This window comes from Ptychodera flava, chromosome 20 (genome assembly GCF_041260155.1).
Source record: "Ptychodera flava strain L36383 chromosome 20, AS_Pfla_20210202, whole genome shotgun sequence".
Classification (NCBI taxonomy): Eukaryota; Metazoa; Hemichordata; class Enteropneusta; family Ptychoderidae; genus Ptychodera; species Ptychodera flava.
In genome coordinates, this window is record NC_091947.1 from 28,332,658 (window position 1) to 28,355,372 (window position 22,715).

The 22,715-nt window shown below is 37.0% G+C and overlaps 2 protein-coding genes across 3 annotated transcripts in view; both read right to left on the reverse strand.

Moving 5' to 3' along the window:
• Positions 1–340: 340 nt before the first annotated feature.
• LOC139120498 (uncharacterized) lies at positions 341–3,742 on the reverse strand. Its single transcript, XM_070684959.1, has 2 exons — positions 3,138–3,742; positions 341–2,829 (listed from the first exon to the last, which is right to left on the reverse strand). Exon 2 carries the CDS (start codon positions 2,744–2,746, stop codon positions 1,811–1,813), a length of 936 nt encoding a protein of 311 aa, XP_070541060.1. The 5' UTR covers positions 2,747–2,829; positions 3,138–3,742; the 3' UTR covers positions 341–1,810.
• Positions 3,743–6,306: 2,564 nt separating this feature from the next.
• Positions 6,307–22,715, reverse strand: part of LOC139120516 (uncharacterized) — a 41,259-nt gene continuing 24,850 nt past the window's right edge. For both annotated transcript variants that reach the window (XR_011549110.1, XM_070684980.1), the window contains exons 3-6: positions 13,651–13,839; positions 9,551–9,808; positions 9,009–9,244; positions 6,307–7,702 (exon numbers count right to left, since the gene is read on the reverse strand). Coding sequence is in view for 1 of the 2 variants with exons in the window: in XM_070684980.1 (XP_070541081.1) it covers positions 7,667–7,702; positions 9,009–9,244; positions 9,551–9,644 (366 nt within the window). In the remaining variant the exon portion in view is untranslated. The remainder of the gene's footprint in view (positions 7,703–9,008; positions 9,245–9,550; positions 9,809–13,650; positions 13,840–22,715) is intronic.

Here is a 22,715-nt window from a genome sequence, read left to right on the forward strand (position 1 = left end):
ACAGCTAGTGTTTGAAGATTAAAAACCTCAATTCCAAAATGTTATGGCTTTATTTCGAGAGAGATTTGTGAAGCTTCACAACTCCCCTGACTAAACAGGTACTGTAGTGACTGTGGGAGTACGTGTTCATACTGATATTTTCATGGCGGCCCATGATTTCGCCATGTATCACTTTGTAGTTCGACCGTGATTGAAGTCACTTCAAAATATTCCATTACATACCTAATCCGTTCATTAAACCCAGTAAACCAACTGCTGCGGTCTCGGACATTATTAAATACTAGATTTAATTGAAGAAAAAATTTGGGGTTGTGGAAATGTTGTAATTTCTTTATTTCGCGATTTCGCAAAGCATCTATTTCGTTGTTCATCATAAGCCTTAATATTTCTGAAACATTGTGACGCTACCAAAGTTAGGCAAACGCAAAATTTACAATGAATTATCATTATGTATGTAAAGCTCTGTCATCGTGTCAACATTGCCCCTCCAACGTGCACTCTATTGAGACATCATCACTCTTAATGGTACTTGTCACGTGCACAGCAGAAAACGCCAATGTTTTTGTTTTGAAAGTTTGTTTACAAAACAGCTTTTCTAGGCAGCCGCAACGCATCAAAATGAACGTATTTGTGTGCCGGGATTGGTAGGAGGCTTAGCTAAGAAGAGTACTTCAACGTAGTATGGTCTATTTGCTTTAGTTTTACGAAAAAAAATCGAGAATTTTGATCCATATTGCAACTTTAAATTTGAGTATAAATCTTAAATTTGGAGAAATATTTCAACCAAGTTGAATATAAAAATATTTCAACCAATTTCTCAGTAAGGTCTGATTGTGAACAGTACCGTATATGTTGAATATGTGCAATTGTTTAGGGTTCCAAGACATAATCTAACAATTCTCTGGTAGTTAATAAGTTCAGAAGCCCCGTAAATAGTACATTTTCTGAAAGCCTAGATATATAGAGGAACATTTTGGTAACAACAGTGTCACCATTGTTTACATAACTATCACGTGACAGGTAAATTGCATAATTACAAACATGCATTAAAAATGCAAATCAACAAAAGTGATCAGTCTCTAAGACCCTTGATATGTTCTTCTTAGTAGGGATATGTCTTTCCTAAGACCTGAGGGACTTTCTTGTTTTTCTACTCAATGATAAATGAGTCGGCAACTTTAATGTCTGGCTTATCCACTCATTCTGTGTGTACTTTAGAAGAAAATGTGTGAGACAAACATGCAATATTGTTCAAAGTCAACCTGAAAGACCTGTAGCATAGGCAATGTTTTAAAAAAAGATGAGATGCTTCAGTTTTGTCATCAAGAAGTTGAAGTTTGTTCTATTTATACCAGTACCATGTTCATGTATTACAAATGCTCTGTGAATAGTTTCAACCTATAAGATCTTTGTAATTGCATGTTGTGATGGGTAATGTGTACAGCTGAGTCGTTTGCATACATTATACAATTGACATCGTGTTTCAGAATCAGGGTTTGAGAGGTTGACTTGTGTAAATTAAATCAAATTCTTCATGTCTACCAAGTAATTATTTCCAAACTAATACCAGTACTCTTTGGCAATGGTCTCTGTGGTGTTGTGCCTTAGAAGTCCATAAGTGTAAAGAATGCAGTCGATCAAAATATGACCATTTTTTCCTTCTATAATTTCTATTTTACACAAACAGATTTTGAAATTTGTTGGAAGTTAAAGATTCAGGTTTGAAATTGATCCTCAAGAACCTGCACAAATTGTAGTATATGAATGAGTTTGTCATTGACCTGACTTATGAAATTCATAATTTAGCTTATTAATATCGAGGATTTCTGGCCAAATTATAGCTAGTCTGAGGAGATTTGAAGCGAATGGGAAACTCTGCTGTGTGTAATTTGATGAAATTTGTAAGTTTATCAACCACTGGTCTTAAGCTAGTTTTGAAGCCTACGACTATAACAGCATTTCTCTGACCAGACACTGAGGGCAGTATGAAGACCTTTTCCTCGTCTTCAAGTCTACCAACTAATTCTTTCCATTCCTCTTTCTGTATTGCAGGCTGGAACTGTGGTTTGATATCAATAAAGTGCTCTGCAATGCTGTTCTGTAAAATCTGTACAGCTTGTTCCATGTCATCTTCAGTAGAAGAAGAACAGACGACGTCTTCTTCAGATACCATGTACGTAGCTCTGAAATTTCTTCCCTTAAAGGTTTCATATATCTTCTTGGCAACATCTCGGTCTTTTAGAAATTCCTTCACATTCCTAGAAGCTGGTCTGAATTTTCTTACAGGTAGACCGTTCAGAGTCTGATACATGTAAACTTTTGCCTCTGTGATCTCAGTTGGTAATCCCTCAAATATGACTTTCTGAGACTTCGATGCAACTTTCACTTGAAGTCCAGGAAAACGTTCATATGTAGCTTTTGAAAATCTGAACATCTGGAGCTGTTGTATCTGGAAAGGGTCTTTGATGTCCACATTTTCTGTGATTCTCTGTTTGGCTTTCTGAATTTCATCTTCAATGTCTTTGATACGCTCCTCGATCCTGTCTTTGAGTCTTGTGACATCTACTGCTCTGCCAGTGATTTGAATTGTGGATGACGTTTGGTCCATTTGCAAATCAACAGAATCTCCAGCATTAACCAAGGATCCAACTTCACTTTTGACCCGCAACCAGATACCTTCTAAAACTGTGATTGTAGCCATGACAGGTTTTGGAATTCTGGGAGCCAGTTCACTGCTGCACAACATGTAACCAAGATTTGCATAGAATGGTTGAACAGTCACTTGTCTTTGGTTGATCTCATGAGTCTTATGAAGTACATTTTCTACAACTAATAAGAAAAACAAACAGTTGCATTGTTTTTGAATCATTTATAGAAAAGTGTTGTATAATGATCAACTAAATTGCCATGAGAATATCATCATCAGAAATTATATCTTTCACATCTTCAAAAAATCACTGAGGTTTGACTTTTTGAAAACCTGAACGATTGATGACTTCCTTTATCCATATAAATACTAAGGCTTGAACAAATGGTATGTCATTAATGCAGCTTCACACACTTCAAAAGTTTGTTTTGTTCACAAAATAAAAGCAGGCAAAACTTTACATGGTCAATGTATCTAACCAGCATCTTACCTCTGTAGTCTTTGAAGAACACTTTGGCAGAATTCCTCTCTTCATCAAGATCAACATCATCCACCTCTCCACCTCCACTTCTTTTCACACTTTCAAAGTATAGTGCTAGACCGTCTTCAGAAACATTTGGGGGCAAATCTTCAACCAGTACACAATCAGTGTGATAGGCTGGCTGAACAGTCACATTGGCATGGCTGCATGAGCTTTTTCTTACTTATTCGATGAGTGATCTTCTCAAAATCCTTGACTAACAAGTCATCGTTGATGACACAGTCCCCACTTGTTAATGGGTACATTGATTACATGTCCTCAGAGAGGATAGAGTCCTCTTCATTAATTAGGTTTGTGATAAAAATACTTTGATAGAGATGGCGCTCAATGGCCAAGAATGAGTTCCATGGTGATGAAAACATAAAACCAATGTAGGCACCATCCTAAAGTTCATAAAATGAGTCAACTAGGAATTAATCAACAGGATGTTGCAAAACATTTTTGCATACAATCCTAACACTTAACAGATTATCACTGGTACCATATTTCATAAAGTTTGATGCAGTATTTACAAAACTATGAGATCAACATCTGTATCAAGTTTCATCAATTTGACGTTGTATTAATTTGTGGCTATATCACTCTAATTAGGAAAGTCCATTACTTATGCAATTACAAATTATTAAAATGACACTGATAATGTCTTTTTCAATGTTAAAGCAATGTGAGCTTAACATCTGCACAAAGTTTCATGAATTTGATGTAGTATTTCTTGACATATTAGCCTACTTACGAAACTTCAATAATTGACATGTTACTGCTACATGACGTGAAACAAATTGACGAGCATATGTATGAAATAGGTCGATGTCCTTGTACCAACTTTGAATGATACTGGTGGAAATATGTCTGAGTTATGGCTCTGTACATTAGAAAACTGTAACAAAATCACCGCCATGCAGCGATATTTGATCTTACTGTTTAAAAAATCAACAAGTATATGTATGACATAAGTCAATGTTCATGTACCAACTTTGGATAAGATCAGTTGAGACTTGCCAGAGTTATGGCTCTCGACATGAAACAACCATAACAAAATTGCTACCATGTGGCCATATTGGACCATCTCGTGAAACCAATCCACATACATACATATAAATAAATCAATGTCCTTGTACCAACTTTGAATAAATTCGCTTGATACATGTCTGAGTTATGGTTCCAGACATGAAAAAATCGGGAAAAATGGCCACAAGGCAGCCATATTGGATTGTATCACAAAACAAATCAATGTGCATATGCATGACATAAGTCAATGTCCTTGTACAAAGTTTGAATAAAATTGGTGAATAAAATCAGTTGAGACGTGCTCAAGTTTTGGCTAAGGACATGAAAAATTGTAATGAAATGGCTGCCATGCAGCCATATTGGATCATATCATGAAACAAATTGACCTACATATGTATGACATAGGTTAATGTCCTTGTACCAACTTTGAATAAAATCGGTTGAGATATGCCTGAGTATTATGGTTCTGTACATGAAAAAATCGTAACAAAATGGCCGCACGGCAGCCATATTGGATCGTATCATATAACAAATTGACATGCATATGTATGACATTAGTCAATCTCCTTGTACCAACTTTGAATAAATTCGCTTAATGAGTATTATGGCTCTGTACATGAAAACATCGTAATAAAATGGCTGCCTAGCGGCCATATTGGATCGTATCACAAAACAAATCGACATACATATGTATGACAGGTCAATGTCCTTGTACCAACTTTGAATAAAATCGGTTGAAACATGTCTGAGTTATGGCTTTGTACATGAAAAATTGTAATAAAATGGCCGCATGGCAGCCATATTGGATAGTTTCACAAAACAAATTGATGTGCATATCTACCGGTATGACACTGGTCAATGTCCTTGTACCAACTTTGAATAAAATCGGTTGAGATATGCTTGAGTTATGGCTCTGTACATGAAAAAATTGTAATATTGGATCGTATCACAAAACACATCAATGTGTATATTTATGACATTGGTCAATGTCCTTTTACCAACTTTGAATAAAATCAATTGAAACATGTCTGAGTTATGGCTCTGTACATGAAAAAATTGTAATAAAATGGCCGCCTGGCGGCCATATTGGATCATATTACAAAACAAATCAACGTGCATATCTATGACATTGGTCAATGTCCTTGTACCAACTTTGAATAAAATCGGTTGAAACATGTCTGAGTTATGGCTCTGTACATGAAAAAATTGTAATAAAATGGCCGCCTGGCGGCCATATTGGATCATATTACAAAACAAATCAACGTGCATATCTATGACATTGGTCAATGTCCTTGTACCAACTTTGAATAAAATCAATTGAAACATGTCTGAGTAATGGCTCTGTACATGAAAAAATGTAATAAAATGGCCGCCTGGCGGCCATATTGGATCGTATTACAAAACAAATCGACGTGCATATCTATGACATTGGTCAATGTCCTTGTACCAACTTTGAATAAAATCAGTTGAAACATGTCTGAGTTATGGCTCTGTACATGAAAAAATCGTAATAAAATGGCCGCCTGGCGGCCATATTGGATTGTATCACAAAACAAATCGATGTGCATCTGTATGACATATGAAGTAATCCTTGTACCAAGTTTGAATGAAATCGCTCATCCCTGCATCTCTGAGATATCTGCGTGAACGGACGGATGCACGCACGCACGCACGCACGCACGCACGCACGGACATGACCAAACCTATAAGTCCCCCCGGACGGTGTCCGTGGGGACTAAAAATCATGCAGTATAAACAGTGGGAAGCAGATAAACAATGTCTGTCCCATCTCGACACATGAGACCTAAATTACTGTGACATTAAGCTTATATATATAGTTGCATCATAATTTAATAATGAAGTGGAAGAAATTTTAAGTAAAAAGAAGATTACCCTCACATCTTCATCATATCTGACCATCACTGTACCAGGTTCTTCACCAAATATCAGTTCAGGGTCTTCCTCGATATGAGTGCAACGTTCAATGTAAAGTAAAATAGTATCTGCAGATGTATCATCAGGTAGATCCTTCAAGATCATTGATGTTTTGTCTCTTGGCAACTCGGAGGGCTTTCTCTTCTTCTTCTTTTTTTTATTATTTTGTTTATTTCGGACAACATTAGTCCATATAAATTACACAAAGGAAATACAGAAACTGTGATACAAAAAAAAATGGTGTTGGATATATAACTATCCATATAATAATTCATTCACTAACCATGAAAGATCGACTTTCTCCACAGGTTACGCAAGTCAGAACTGTAAAACAGTACATCATTGACCATTCTTACAATTGTATTTCACTGTAAGATATTCTTTTCATCAGACTATACATTTGCTTTCGTAAAAGAGCATCAAAACTATCAATCCTATCTAGAAACAAACATAGAGCTTGCACTACTGCGTCTCTCATAGCCAAGAAAAATGCGAGCTGCATTATTGTAACCAACTTTCACTTTTTTCAAGACACCAGCAGTATAATTAACCCACAGATTACCACCATATAATTGGTAACAATATACTTTGAAAAGGTTACACTTTACATTCAATGAACATAATGAAAATTTTCTCAAAAGCATATTTGCAGATACATAATGCTCTCTTTTGACGCTCAATGTCTTCATTATCGCTAAACTGGTCCGTCACCAAATACCCAAGATGCTTTTTCTTTGCTACAAATGTAATTTTCATACCATTAAGATAAACAGATGGAGTGTATACAATCTGAGTGCGTTTTGAAATGACACACATGCATTGTGTTTTCTTCGTATTAAAAGTAATGTCATGCAGGCCGCCATAGTGGCTACATATGTCAACCAGTTTTTGAGTTCCCTCGACAGAAGTGCTGATCGAGCAGATATCATCAGCGTACATTAAGTGATTTATGAAAACACCACCTATGTTACATCCCACTTTTGAATTAACTAGTCTTGTACTCAGATGATCAACATAGACATTGAAAAGCTTCGGAGATAAAACTCCTCCCTGCTTAACACCATTGACTACTGTAAAACTGTCAGATAGGCAATTGGCCCAACGAATGAAAATATTCTGAGTTCTGTACCAGACAAGGAGAAACCTTACGAAAAGAATTGGTACATTTCTGGAGATCAGCTTTTTAAAGAGTGTCCAGTGATTAACTCGATCGAATGCTTTAGAAGCATCCATAAACGTAATAATAACATTGCTACCTCGTTTCCTATAATAACTAATTATTTCTTTCAAAACAAATACACACATGTCAGTAGAATAGGGCTTAAAACTGAATCTTCATTCTTTGTATCATCCTGCCAATAGGATCTACATCCCCAGAAGATGGATTCTGTTGTCTGGACAACTCTCCTTCCATTGATTGGCTGGTATATCGCCTACTGCTAAGTGACAGAGATGTCTCGGTGTCTTCATCACAGCTGTCAATGCTTTCACACCCAGGCATTCATGGTATGGCTGTACATTCAGTCTTATATTATTCAAGTAGTGATTTCTCTCCAGAACTCTGTCAACAACTAAGGAAATAGCAACAATTTTATGGAGATTGCAACAGCTCAAGCTACTTTAAATAAGGTACTGTACAGATTGACTTTATTTACAGAATGTTGCAGACAATATATTCAGGGTGACATGCGCAAAATCAAATTCCTGATTGAAGTTCTTGTAGGAGGTGCAAAGGCTGTTCTACTTCTTAGTCAGTCAACTGACTTGAGCAACCTATGCATTGGATTTTGTGACTTTTATTTGAGGCAACAAGGGCATCATCATACCATTAGGTTGCACCCGTCTCATTTATTAAACGAGAAATGATGATTCAGAATTAGTTCATATTACCTATCGCATGTCAGCAAGCAGAAAGAGATAATTGAATCATACTTTCAATAATAAATTTATTAGCAATTTTAAAATCATTTGTGTAAAATTTTGAACAATAAACTGATACATTGTAATAAATACTGTAATTAGTTTTGATTTGGGTTGTTTCAAACAAACATTCAATGGATGAATGTTTAAAGCCCCATGTGAAGTGGAACTTTTGTATCTTAATTAGTCTATCTCTGTCAGGATATAAGTTCAAGGATGTAGTGTGTACAAGTATTAACATTGGCCCCAGGTGGTACCGGTACTTTGGACTTTGAATGTCACAATCTCTGACAAGTGGTTAATAGATAAATATGAACCATGTTTTATCTAGCAAAAGTCAAAAGCCAGCTCTTAGTGTTGTTATCAGTTCAATAACTAGTTTTGGTATGCACACTGTACATTTCCTTTGTCACATTACCAGCAAGTATTTATTAACCTAATGGCAAACTGTTTTTTGCCAAACTGAACATCCAGTACATGCATGTCCACATCAGTACACTTGACTAACAAGGGGTAAAAATATTATGGTATGTAAAATACTTAAAGACCCAAAAATGAACAATTGATCTCTAGGAACACATGTGCCATGAACATCAAAGCCATCAAATGAATAATGGTCTAACCATATAATATAGCCAGATCACTCATACAAACGCATTCCATCCCCCTTGTAATTTTCAAGCAAAGCGTATATTCCCCTACTTTCGTGAGAAACCTGGAGAAAACACTGCAAGGGTAGAATGAAAATTCAGACCTGGAACACCATGACACTGCCAATTCTTATGACAAAGATCTAAAGTGGTGCTTACAACCGACAACTTGTGTGTCAGCTTCTGTTACTGAATGCATTATGATTTAGATACATCAACTCACATTTCTCAAAGGGTTCAAGTGCAAAATATGACTGAAATCTGTCTTGGTAATTTAACAACAGTCAACAAGATCTACATCACCTACCTCTGTAATCTCTAAAAGACACAACTGCCAGACACTTCTTTTATTAAATCTGACACTGTCAATGTCACCACCGCCACTTCTGGCCGAGTTCTCAAAGTACATTGTGACTACACCTTCAGTTACATTTGGAGGTACATTATGAGCAAGTATGCTGTCAGTCAGGTACACTGGCTCTGCTGATATTTTCACTTTGTTCAGTCTTTTCTTTGAAACTTTGTGGACAACACTTTCAAAATCTAGAAATCAAGAGAAGTGACAAACCATTTATTTGCACAACTACACATCAAGTAAAATGCTCACTAACACTGTTGTTATACGTAACTGGATATACCTAGACTGCAGTAAATTTTTTAAAGGAATTGATGCTGCAATGAGAAAATTAAAAACCTGGGATATAAATGCCTACATTAACATAAAATCAACATATATTAAGTGAAAGTACATGTCCTTTTAAGATTGAGACATGCAATGATTTTTTACATAAAAACTGTTAAATTTGTAATTCAGGTTTTGAATATTGCTCATTATAAAACTAATAATACCTGATATAGCTTTGGGATATTTCAAGAGCACAATGCCACGTTTGTCACCAAAAAAAATCAAAGGAGCTTCTTCAATACCAGTACGGCTCTCCATATACAGATCAATGGTCTCTCTGTTTGTATCATCAGATAATCCTTTGAGTAGGATAGCTTTTGTATCTCTTGGGAGCTTGCGTTTCTTCTTTTGTTTTGGAGCAAGAGTGACTGTCAGTTGTACACCTTGACATTTGTGAGAACGTTCCAAGACTCTGGGTATAACTGTAATGTAAAAGCACCGTCTATTATAGAGTAGCATACACAGATTCTATATTCAGCTTTACAGCTATTCCACATACTATGCGTCATAAGTGAAATCCATGATGGACATGAAGTCCCTTGTAATACCATTCCAAGTGCTGTGGCCATAGACCCTCCAGTGTCTAAGGTAATATGGCTCAGTCATTAATCCTCTGACTACCTCGATGTCAAATTGCTGAACCAAATATACTGTGAACATACATGCATAAACAGGATCTTGCCGGAATTTCCCATCACTCAAACTATATGGTGGCTCTGGAAATCTCTGGCAATAAGGTTACAACTAAAGGGTAAGCTGCTTTAACCTGTCATTAGTTGACACTGTTAAAAGTGTCACGACACTGGCTGAAACGGTAACCATGCTAGACAAAACATAATTTTATTGGCTGCAATTTCATGTAACAATTCAATAAGGCTTTGTTAGGATTTTCAAACTTTGGGTCAAACTAAGTTTACGTTCTCAATCGGATAACGTTGAGGTCAAAAAACAAACTTTGCCATAGCGATTAAAATCTGCAGCATTTCAGTGTTCTTTGCAATTGATGATATGATTGAAACATTTTTATTTAGCCTGTCCTTTTTCATCGTACGTTTCTTGAGAATAGTATGAATAGTTTGAAATTTGCAAAGCTGTTTATATTTTGTACAACAATTCTGCAATGCAGCGAGATAATTCAGCACAGAAATACACAGTCACTGAGAAGACGTGTCTACTGCAATTGTTGTGTTCTGTGTTCACTATAGCGAATAGAACGTTGCTGAGCGACCGAAGATGATTGGCCGAAATTCTGTGTAGAATTCTCGCGCACTATGCTGAACGCTGATTCGCCACAAGTTTTTAGGAAGCAGAATAGCGTGGAATCTCGCGAGATTTCCTCCCACATTACTTATTGCTGGCGCAAATAAACTTGGAACACCGAAGTCCCTATATACACAGGAAAACCGCTGGCGATATCCCTATATCGCCCAGTGATTAGCCAAAGCGGTATCGCTAGTGAGTTAGATCATCTTACAGTTTGTTTATCGAAATCACTGCGGGGTGCCCATACTGTGTCTCATAGACAAAAAACCATAGCAGAGGCCGTTCAATTTGCGTGAACGATGGTACAAGAAAGGATTGACGTTTTGAGTAAAGTAACTTGGGTAAATTTAAATGAGCAGGGAACCGTGTTGAAGCAACCGTTTTGACAGACTTTCCCTCAAAATGAAGAAAGAGTGCAGGTGAGAAAACGGTAGGTGTTGTCATGGAGCTCGCTATCGTTTGGCTTCGTTTCGTTGTGCAGGCGTGTCATCATAAATGCCGTCATTTCCACTATCTCACAAAAATTGTAAATTACGCCCGGCATTGTGGTTAAATCTGTATTTTTAACTTTCATTTTTATAAAGTGATCAGCTTACGTTGAGGTTTAAAATGTGCGTCTCTTTCTTATATGTTGTACATGGACCTTTATTCACGTTTTACACCCATCGAGCGATGTAATATCTTGAGCATGTACTTCGACAATTTCCATTCAAAGCGACAGTGTTTCCTTGAGTGAAATTCAAAGTCGCTAAATTTCTAATTTCGTTTCGAAGAAACCGGTTTGTCCATAGACCCTCGTTTCTCGAGGATCTATGGTTTGTCGACCGGTGTAAAGTCCCGGGGTGTAAAGTAGATGTGTATTCTAAGTGAGGAATAGACGGTTGTGAAAATAACCAATGGTACCGGTACGTTATCGGCCGTGCACCGATGCGAGTTGCTAGGTAAAACTTCCTGGCTTTGACGTTTTTTTATCCGACATGTCGTAGCGAAATTCTGTGAGAACTAATACTGGCAAGGTTTCGGTTTTCGGAGAATTTCAGTGTATCAGCTGATTATCAAGTTGAAATAAAGCGCGAGCGTGGATGGTCCGACTTGTTGCTGCTGGCGCACGGCGTGGCGTGGCGGGGAATCTCTGTTACAAGCATCCAACTGTCGGCCATAACCTCTACGGTCGCCATCGACGGCTTTCGTGATTTTGAAGAATAAAGTAAACCGTAGATAAAGCTAGACCTTTTCTCGGCTTTGTTTCTGAAAACCTCTCCTCAGAGGCAAAGGCGACGTAAACCGTGTCCGAGTCTCGGCCTTGACATGACACAAGAAAGTCATAGTTCAATCACATTTATTTGCGTGCGTCATACAGATGATATCATTATTCATAGGGGTATCCGATTGAAGTGGTAGGCCTACATACTATTCTCAAGAAACGTACGATGAAAAAGGACAGGCTAAATAAAAATGTTTCAATCATATCATCTGAATTGCAAAGAATGCTGAAATGCTGCAGATTTTAATCGCTATGGCAAAGTTTGTTTTTTGACCTCAACGTTATCCGATCGAGAACGTAAACTTAGTTTGACCCAAAGTTTGAAAATGTATTTTCTGATCTCCCGCGGCATGGCCCGCAGCCTAGCCAGTGACGTCGACGTTTCGTACTTCGAATTCTGAGAGCTACATCAAATCACCACGATCAGCGGACAAGAAATTACTATTTTCAAATCGCTATCACCAAAAAATTACAGAGAAATGAGACAACACGGTGAGAAAAAAGGCATATCATCAATGATGTTGATAACCTACATTTTGCTTCAAAACGGGTACCTTTTCAAACCACCCAGATTCCCGATACCAACTCGCCCGAATTCAATTTGTTGGGCGAGCCAACGATATATTTTTCCTGCAAACGTAAACAGACTTGCACTGTGCACTGAAAGGAATAGTTGGCGATATCTTTACCGAAACTGAAAAAAATAGCTAAAGAAGTAGCTATCTCTCAGGCAGTACACGGCCAAGGTAAACCTGAGCGTTCATATTCGACTAATGCCAAATGGAGCATTTTCAACGAAAACGGCGATGTCCAGGCGATGACTTATTTTTAAAGTTGAAGAAAAATGCTTAAAATTTGGGTTGTGTTAGTCAATCTATCGAAATATTTTTGTTCCAACTGATAAAATCATAGACAGTCTCGATTATACCATCCATAATTAATATTTACAGACTAAATCGACAGGGGGATGTGAATTTTAACACAAAGAACGCGGTACAAACGAACGTGTAATCTCAAACAACGGGCGAGTTGGTTTCGGGCCAATATGACTAAAATCAGATGTAGGTTCCCTGGTCATTGAAATTTACCAACGTAAGGGGCGACGTCAAAAGATCGATGTTTGAAAAAAACTTAATTGCTTAAGTTTGGGGGTGGGGGGTTTTTGGCCAAATTAATTTCTGTGCAGTCAAAAACGATTTAACGTCTTTATGGCAAATTTTACGATTTCAAGGCTGATTTTTGTACGCTAAAACCGATCCAGTCACCTGTATTTTTGTTACTTTATAATGGTTTTCAATTTTTATTTAATTCAATGGTACATTGGTATGTCGTTTGAAAGAATTAGTACAGGGTATGAGTCCGCAATGTTTTTCAATTTTAGGTCAGTTAAGTTAGAAGGGGGGGGTGGGGGGTCTGAGGCCAAACTTAAGCAATTAAGTTAGATTTATTATATTGAACTTTTGATGTTGCCCCTAACTTTACTCAAAACGTCAATTCTCTACCATCGTTCACGCAAAATGAACGGCCTCTGCTAAGGCGTTTTGTCTAAGAGACACAGCATGGGCACCCCGCAGTGTTTTGATAAACAAAGTGTAAGATGATCCAATGCACTAGCGATACCGCTGTTGGCTGATTACTTGGCGATAAAGGGATATTCCCATGCCCAGCGGTTTTCCTATGTATATAGGGACTTCAGTGTTCCAAGTTTATTTGCGCCAGCAATAAAAGTTTGAATACCTTCAGCAGATTCAAATGTGATTTGCAGCTTCTTCCCTTTATCCAATTCTTCAATGTTTTTCACAGGACCTCCTCCAGATCTTTTACTTTCAAAGTAAAGCTGAAGAACTTCCAGATTGTTTTTTGTTTTGTGTAATCCAGTAACTTCTATCGTGTCATTCACAGTTTCTTCATCCTCAATTACATTATCTGCATTACATCAAAAAAAAAGTTTGCAAAGTTTACATTTAACAGTGTTTTGGATCATATCTTTATATTAAAAGGATTGGTATAATGGTCAACTTCATTGACTTGAACATCTTTAGGGTCCCTATTGTAAAAATGTAGATGAGCAAAACACACTAGGTATTAGGGCAGTCTCCAAAACCAACATGGATCTGCTGGTCTTACAGATAACTTTGTCCAATAACTTTGACGCGGAGTACAATAACTTTAGGTGTTATTGGACGCTATTTGACCTTTGACCTCAAAACACCTTCACGTCAACACGGGAAAAAGGAAGATACAATTTTCCATTTTTCCCGAAATATATACTTCTTAGCATTCAGTACTTCACAAGGTTAGAAGTGTGAATCAAAACCTGTGAATTTGAGTGAAATTATGCTGCTGACCTACAATTTCTATCACGTACACTGCGCTGCGCGGGTTTGAAATTTCGTTCTGTGCGCTTAGCGGACGCGCTGAACGCGTTCTCAGTTTGCTCGCGATCGCTCAGTGCAGTGCGGGACGGGCATCCTAAAAAAGCTTTAATTTTGACTTTTTCGAGGTAAAATTGGACTAAAAAAGGTGTATAATAATAAGGTTATTCACAAAATACCGGGATTTATGTCCTCGTACATCGTACGCTTCGGTACCTCCGCTACACGATGTACTCGGACATAAATCCTGGTATTTTGGGAATAACCTTACAATATTTGACTCTTCAGAAAAGTGACTGAAGCACATAAGCATAATCTGTATTATAATTCAGCTGCAGGACCATCAAACATATACTGCCTAATAACAAATTAAGGAGCTAAATGTGTTGAATAGATACTGAGAGAAACAGGGATACTGATTTCACAACAACCTGACTGAAATAAGGCTTACTGGTAGGGGCCTTATGCAAATGCTACTATGCAAGGCCGTGGAGTCAAATCATATGTACCGTAACCTATTGTAATCCCACCACTGGACTTGCACCTTATGGCAACCACAAGTTTACACTTTGGGGAAACTACTGTGTTGTGTCTAAATTTTACGACTTGCAAAGAGAAGCTTGTCAAAACTACTGGAAAGCGTTTTCAAAGACTTTAAAAAGTGTCCAGTTCACAAGAATTAAAAGAAAACATGCACTGCACGACACATGAATTGATATCAACTGTTAAGAAGTCATAGAAAAGTTACTTGCTGAGGCTTTTGTTAGGACTGTTTTCTGAATTTGTAATGCAATCGATTTTTTCAGATTCTTTTAAACAGATATAGCAAATTGAATTTTATTTCCTTTAGATGTTGTCATTTACTATTATTGTATTGGTATTTTTTAGGTAATCATATAAATGCTTATTGTAATACTAGTAGATGTTATGATTTGGTGAATCATAAAATGTTTAATATATTTTATGACCATTTTTACTATTGAGATATTATAGATATTTAAGCAATAAAGCACAACCAGCGATGGTATACCACTCGATTTCGACCAGTTCACGACATGTATGCACGAGCGATAGCAAGTGCATATATGAAGTAAACTGGTCAAAATCCAGTGGTATACCGTCGCTGCGTGTGATTTATTGTTAATATATCATAACAGCATATTGAAATTCTGGCGTTGAATGTCATAAACGTCTTTCTGCTCAAGCTGAGAGCTCACGCCTATGCCAGCCGTGGTATATCACCAATATACTGTGGTTCTTTTCGCATCTCGACCAATCAGATCACAGTATTTGTGCCATCAATATATTGGTATGATATAATATAGGAATACCATACCAGAATATTGATGGTGCAAATGCACCAATCTGATTAGTTAAGCCTTGAAAAGAGCCATGGTATAATATTCGTGATATAGCAGGGTTGGCACAGATGCAAGCTCTCGCCATGAGTAAAAAATTCTTTTTGACGTTCCATGCCAGAATTTCAATACAGAGTTATACGATATATATCAATAAACCATACCTATAAGCGACATTATTGGACTGAGTTCTTGATTTTTGACCATTTTTGCCTTTTTTTCTACCTCATTTACATATTTATGGGACTGACAGGTTCATTTCAACAATGGCACATCTACACCGCATATAGCATAAGTATACCAAAAATCAGCCTACCTAACACGTGCAGTGATTTGGGAGTTTTTGATATGGATGAACAGACATTCATACATTCCATCCATACTTCCACACAATACAATACATACATACCGGTACATGCTTACATTCATACATACATACAGACATACATATCACATACAGACTTTTTTCCACCATATGATCTCCCAGTTGCCATACATGTATGGCAAATGGGAACAAAAATTGCCCCAAAACTACAAATATGCAAATTTCACGACAATTTGAACAAACCTGATGCAGGTCTATCCTCCAGTAAAGCAGTGTATTCATTGCTTTGATACAGTTTGTGTCCAATGTGTGATAGGGAGAATGTGAGTGCGAGTTCAACCCTACAGTATGTGGAGGCCCAGTCAAAAATGTTGTAACAATTGAGCTCTGTTATGAACCATTATTTATAAGGGTTGGATTTGGCCAGGTGATTTAAATGTGATGTCTTCGCTAGGTGACTGGTTGCCATACATTGTGGGTTCAAATCCGATTGAACATCTACTGTATTTCTAGCCAGTGTTGAGAGCTATGCTGATGGACAGAAGTGTCCCCGAGGCTGTTAAGTCTTTCACCCAGTAAAGTGATTTATTCATTGCGTTGATAAGATGTGCGATGTGTGATACTATGGGATTATGTGAGTGTGAGTGCTTTATGAACTCTACAGCATGTGGAAGGTTTGCAGTAAAAATTATTGTAATAACTTAGCTCGGTTATTGAACCACATTTTTTAAGAGTCGTGATTTGGCCTAGCAGTTTTTGGACTGTGATGTCTTCGCTAGGTGACTGGGTGCTGTACGTTGTGAGTATCAATCAGATCAAAAATCTACTGTATTTTCAAACCAATTAGTTTCAGAAAAGAAGACGTTTTGACAAAAAACAGGAAAGTTGCCCAAAATATTTATGCAAATTTCACCATAATTTGAACAAACCTGGCTTAAGGTGACACCTAGCAACCTCCATACCAAATTGTAAAGCAAAGAATGAACATTTTTTGAAAAGGATATGTTTTAGCAAAAATTGGAAAAATTGCACCAAAATAAAATCATGCAATACCGTATGCTATTAAAAGCTTCAACAAATCTGAACCTAGATCGCCCAATAAAACATTTCAAATAATAACCTTTTGGACAATAGCTTTCGGAGAACACTTTTTGGCCAAAAATTGGTAAAATTGCCAACAAATTACAAATATGCACATTTTGAAAGTCACAAAGATCACCCTTTATAGTCCATGAGCCAGATAGGTTATTGGTACCATTTGGGTGGGCAATTCCACCATACATTTCTGAAAGCCCAAAATCTGAACTTTCTGAAAATCTTTGGTGGACAGGTCGCAGAAGTAGCTTTCTGTCTCAAAAGTCGTTGTCATGGCAACAATACTTACAATCTTAAAAGCTAAGAATTTTAGATAAAACTGATTTTCTAGGGAACGGTAAAAGATATTTACTTGATTTCAAGACAGACACTGGTACCTCACATCATGGCCTTTCAAATGACCCCATGACCTTGAACATTCTGGGTCAAGGTCAATAGGTCATGCCCATAACATCTCAGAATTTCGATAAAATAGAGCATTTTTCATAAATACTTTTCTGCTACATTAACATAAAATATGATAGAAACTCAAAAACTTGTTCAGACATAGCCACAGATATGTGCTCTTTGAAAATTAGTATGTTATGTATCAGGGATGTTGTTGGTAGTGAGTAATTACCAAGGCAACCATCTGTGTGTTTTCAGTTATACATGTACTCTATGAGCCAGGCCCCAATTATGGTCAATTGGTACTATTTGGGGCAAGCAGAGGGCAATCTCACACTTTATATATTTCTGAAAGTTGAAACTCTGAATTTTCTGAAAAGTTTTGGTAGCTTAGTAATGGATGAAAACCGTTGCCATAGAAACAAACATCTGAATTATTTAGAAAGTACAATTGTATCAAAAGTGAATATCCTGCTTTATGAAAATGTTCATACCAAAATTGATAACATAAATAGGATATGTTACACATTCTAACTTTCACTCAAGATGTGACCTTAAAGTCAAGGTCAAGCGTACATGACCAAATTAGGTCAAAGTTCAAAACATTGAAAGTTTACATTTCAGGTGGCTATGCACAGAAATAGTGTCTCTTTTGTTGTGCACTTTTTGACATTTTAAAGCAAGGTGCACTCTTGTCAGCAAAGATGCACTCTCGTCTTTTACAAACGATACATGTGCTTCTACCGGTATTAAATTTGACCACATTGTCTGATGCTCTTCCCAAACCAAGGTCAAGGTCAATGAAAGAACAAGGTTAAACATAGAATAAAATGGTGATTTCTATGGTGTTACATGTATGTTTTTACACGGAAAGAGTATTTTATGGTACCAGTTTGTATTAAACATCATAATTATCAATGATAAGCAATATCAACAAGCTTATATTTAGCTAACAGCCTACAGCTATTAGCTATACTATACGTATTGGCCAATAATGTACATCTTCAGAATTTTCATACTACTGTAAACAAACATGTGTCATTTTAATGTTTTTTCGAACGTTTACGTAAAAGCAAAATCATTAGTGACATGACATCTGAACTTAATGTGACAATTTGAACAACGTACTGAGCCTCAGTACTTATGCCTTTATATGCGTGGCCCGCACCTGATCTAACAAAGAAATAGACCAGTCAGAAATAAGTTTTTAATGCTGCTGGACATCAGCCGTAAATATATCAACGAAAGATAACAAAATGAAATGTGTCTGATAGAGCTAATAATAAAACTACTGTTTTGAATCGCTTGATCAAAAGTAAATAGCACTAAATAAAACAAACATATTAACATTCATCGTCATTTACTAATTACAAATGACCAACGACCAATGTTATGTTGACTTTCTATGATCCTCTACGTTTTCCCTGGCATGGGTTTTATCAAAATACAGTACCAGTAATTCTTACGTACATTAGTCAACCACCACTAACACACTATAAAGCATTTCATAAGAAAGTAGTAATATCTAGGTAACAATCTTTACATTGATCCTCATTATTATTTTCTTCTCCATCATCATCATCATCATCATCATCATCATCATCATCATCAGTAACCTAGCTGTTCTTCAAACTCAACAATATTTCCATATGTCAGGAGATTATATATACCGGAGTATACCTTATTCCGTTTACCAGACATTGACATGGCGGAAATTTGCACTATTTTGAACATTTACATGCCTCAAACTCCAACAACCCTGGTATGCCCCTTATCGATTTGATTGACAAACGACGGTCTTCAATAACCCAACCATGCCCTTCATGAAAATTTAGTATATATGGATGACAAGCAAGGCTTCCTTTCCAGACAGCAGTCTGATAGTTTGCACGCAAAGCATGCATGTAAAGGCAATCCTCACAAGGTGGTAGTATATGACGTACTGATTTATGTAAAAAAGGTGAAAATAGCCCAAAATCACATTTTTTCATGCCACACCACCTTAAAGAGGTCATCAGACGTCTAAACGGTATTCTGGTGCTGTGAGGTAACAGCAGCAGAATACCGTATAGGCGTCGGCGTATCTACATCTGATTTTAATCAGATTCATCAGACAACCCGTTGCTGCCCCAGTTGCGCCAGTGGTTTTCGGATCGACGAATTTCCTATAATTACATGTATAGGGCTCCTCGGGTTATTAACGCGGATTACTAAAAATGGACGCTCATCATGAAAATCGACACCGAACAAGTAAGACAAGGGAATGCTGAAGAAAATGTATCAAGAGAAAATTATCAAATTTAAGCGATCTAGATCTGCGCGTGTATGCTACTCAGCTGTAGAAATTGGCGAAGGTTTAGACATTTAATATCTAATTTTACGGAACCAGCGGACAATGTAACCAGGGCAGCCTGTTGCTGACTGCATATCAACGCATTATATCATCGATATCAAGACATCAACTGTCAACCAAACGCTTGAACAAACTAACTGCGCATCGACGTAATGTTTATCAGATATTTATCAAATTTCTGTAACGTTGTATTAGATTTGTCGCTTTGGGTCTATTTTGATGGGGGCAGCTAGCTGGCAGGGCACGCGTACCCATTCTGGACAAGTGGTACCAAAAGTATTTCGTGGTTCAAAATTACCCCATCGCTTTTGTCATTTTTTGATATATCCCTTGGACCTGGTAAATTTCTTAGTTACCTTGAATGATAATGATTATTGGACCTGTTTTGATGTCTGTTGTTTAGTAAATTAAAAATAAACTTTCGGAACCACTTGCATGGCTTCATCTCCTAACGGAAGCCTGAGTGGTAAATGGACAGGCTACACAAATTTTTCTGTTTCCTAAAATGTGGCCAGATATCACGCCCTAGCTGTCAAAAGTCAGTGGAAAACTCTGAACAATAATAGTTCTGTTATTCAGATTCTGGAAAAAATCCTAGCGTTAGTAATGTGCCAAAAAATAAAGACAGCTAGGGTTGGTTTTTTTAACTATTGTCCTGGGACATATACTATTTTGAGATGAGAAATAATGCCTGTCCATACGATTTAAAGAACAAAAAAAGAAAACTTCGGCGTACTTTTTAAAAGAAAACTTGGCAGAAACGTAAAACGACATATATAGCGAAGGAAGGAAATATTTTCTTCTTGGGCGAATCTTCGTCGGAACATATCCCCGACGGGTTTGGAAATGACGTGAATGGCTCCAGCGGAATCAGATTCACTGGCAGCTGAACGATAACGACCTAACGTCGTGTGGACGGCAATGAACGACTCTGGACATTTACGACCATACAATCGAATTCCATTTTCAAATATTTTGTTGCACGGTATCGGCTCTTTCCTTGACCAATATGCTTTCCTTGACCAATTTTCATTTATGTGGGGAAAAATTACTGAACTCTACAAGTATCTCCATCACAGCGCTGTATCTGAACTGAACTCCATCTTGTCACTTGTTTACGCCCCTGGCTGTCCTTCAGTCTTACAAGATGTGTTCATATTAGCCATTATATCGAATATTTGTCGAATATTATAACAACGAAGCATAAGATACGACAAATTTTCCAGCTGCTGTCGCCAATCACGACAAGGTAATGTTGGTAAAGGTATGCCAGCTATCAAACACAAGCTCAGACTGTGCATTCTGTAAAATCAAGGTTTTTGTAGCAGACCCAGGCAAGCCTATGTGAGCCTGAGCTGGCCTGGGGCAAGCCTGGGAACACTTTTTCTCCGCGGTCTAGATTATACAATATGTAATACAGTTTCAAATTTGCAAATTTTGGTTGCTTTGAACAAACCTTTCCAAAAATTGAGTTCCCGAGCTTATTAAGATGTGTGTCATAGCACCTTAAATGATACGTGGACGTAATATTTGCACATTTTTCGCCCGCTTGTTTTGATTAACATCCTCTGAAACATAGATTTAACAAATTTTTCACAAACTCAATCGAGACAATGATATTGCGTGAAAAAAGAAATGCCACCAATCTTTTTGACTTTATTGAAATATATATTAAATTAAAGATTATTTAGGAGGTGACTAATTGTATTTTAATCACCAAAGGTTAAGTGAATTTCCATGTCTGAAAAAATAAGTGAGTATATGACCACAAAACCAATAGGATGTACAACAAATGAATAGTACTCCCTTGGAGTACTAGTGAAGTTTAATTTCAAGATGTTTGATTTTATTACTTACACAACTCACTTTTCCAGTTTTATGAGAAATATCGCATGAAGCTGAATTATTTTATATGTTGATGATTTCTTTGTTACTTAATTACTCGGATATTATATGCGCATGATATGTGTATTGTACATGCCTAGACAAAATTCAAAACTTTCAACAAAAGGCGAATAGATAGATTCAAAAAAGGCGAACTGAAGTTGCAATTCTACTTGCTTTAGCAACATGTGTAACATTGAACCGACAGTCATTAAATCAGCGCAACTAACTGGACCAAGATATTCACGACACAGCGATCATTTTTCAGGAATTAAGGTGGTTACGCAGTTTTTACCTCCGCTGTCAGTGACGTGGAGCATATCAGATAGGTGGATTGTCCGTCGTCATCCGTCATCTATCAACAATTGTTTTATTCTCTGAAACTGCTGGTCTAATTGCTTTTAATACTGGTATGCAACTGGCTGAGTTCAGTTAGATTTGTTCAAATCATGGTGAAATTTTCGTATTTGTATTTTGGGGCATTTCTTTCTTTTTATCAACTTTGAAATGTGTTATATGGGTTCCTAGGGACAACCTGAGTGAGGTTTATTCAAGTTGAGAAGAAAAGTTTCGTACTTGAAATTTTTGGGCCTTTTTGCGTTTTTGTTTGAAAAACACACTTTTCTCACAATTATCTTTAAAGGTTCCTAGGTATTACTTCAGTTTCTTCAAATTTTGCTGATACTTGCATATTTATGGTAGAGATGAAAAACAAGAGCCCATTATTATATAATAGTAATACATGCATTTGCAAGGATGTCCTTGTTCAGTGTTCCTAAAATCAACATAAGCAGATGTATCAGTATTACAAAGTTTATTTACAAACAAAACCTGACCTTTTTTATTTTTAAGCAATACATAACAGCAGAAGTCTATCGGCTGCTAGGCCTCTTGTTAAAGCTTTTCCCATGTGACCTAAGCTCCGCCCAATGGAAAATAACAACCAAAAGCATTTATCTGGAGATACAGGGTAGCTCAACATGAAATCCGGAAAAAAGTTATAGTATATCGGTATCTCTTGAATC

Bases quoted from the DNA above. Each gene is read 5' to 3' on its own strand.
- LOC139120498 (XM_070684959.1), bottom strand. From the start codon at position 2,746: ATGTTGTGCAGCAGTGAACTGGCTCCCAGAATTCCAAAACCTGTCATG.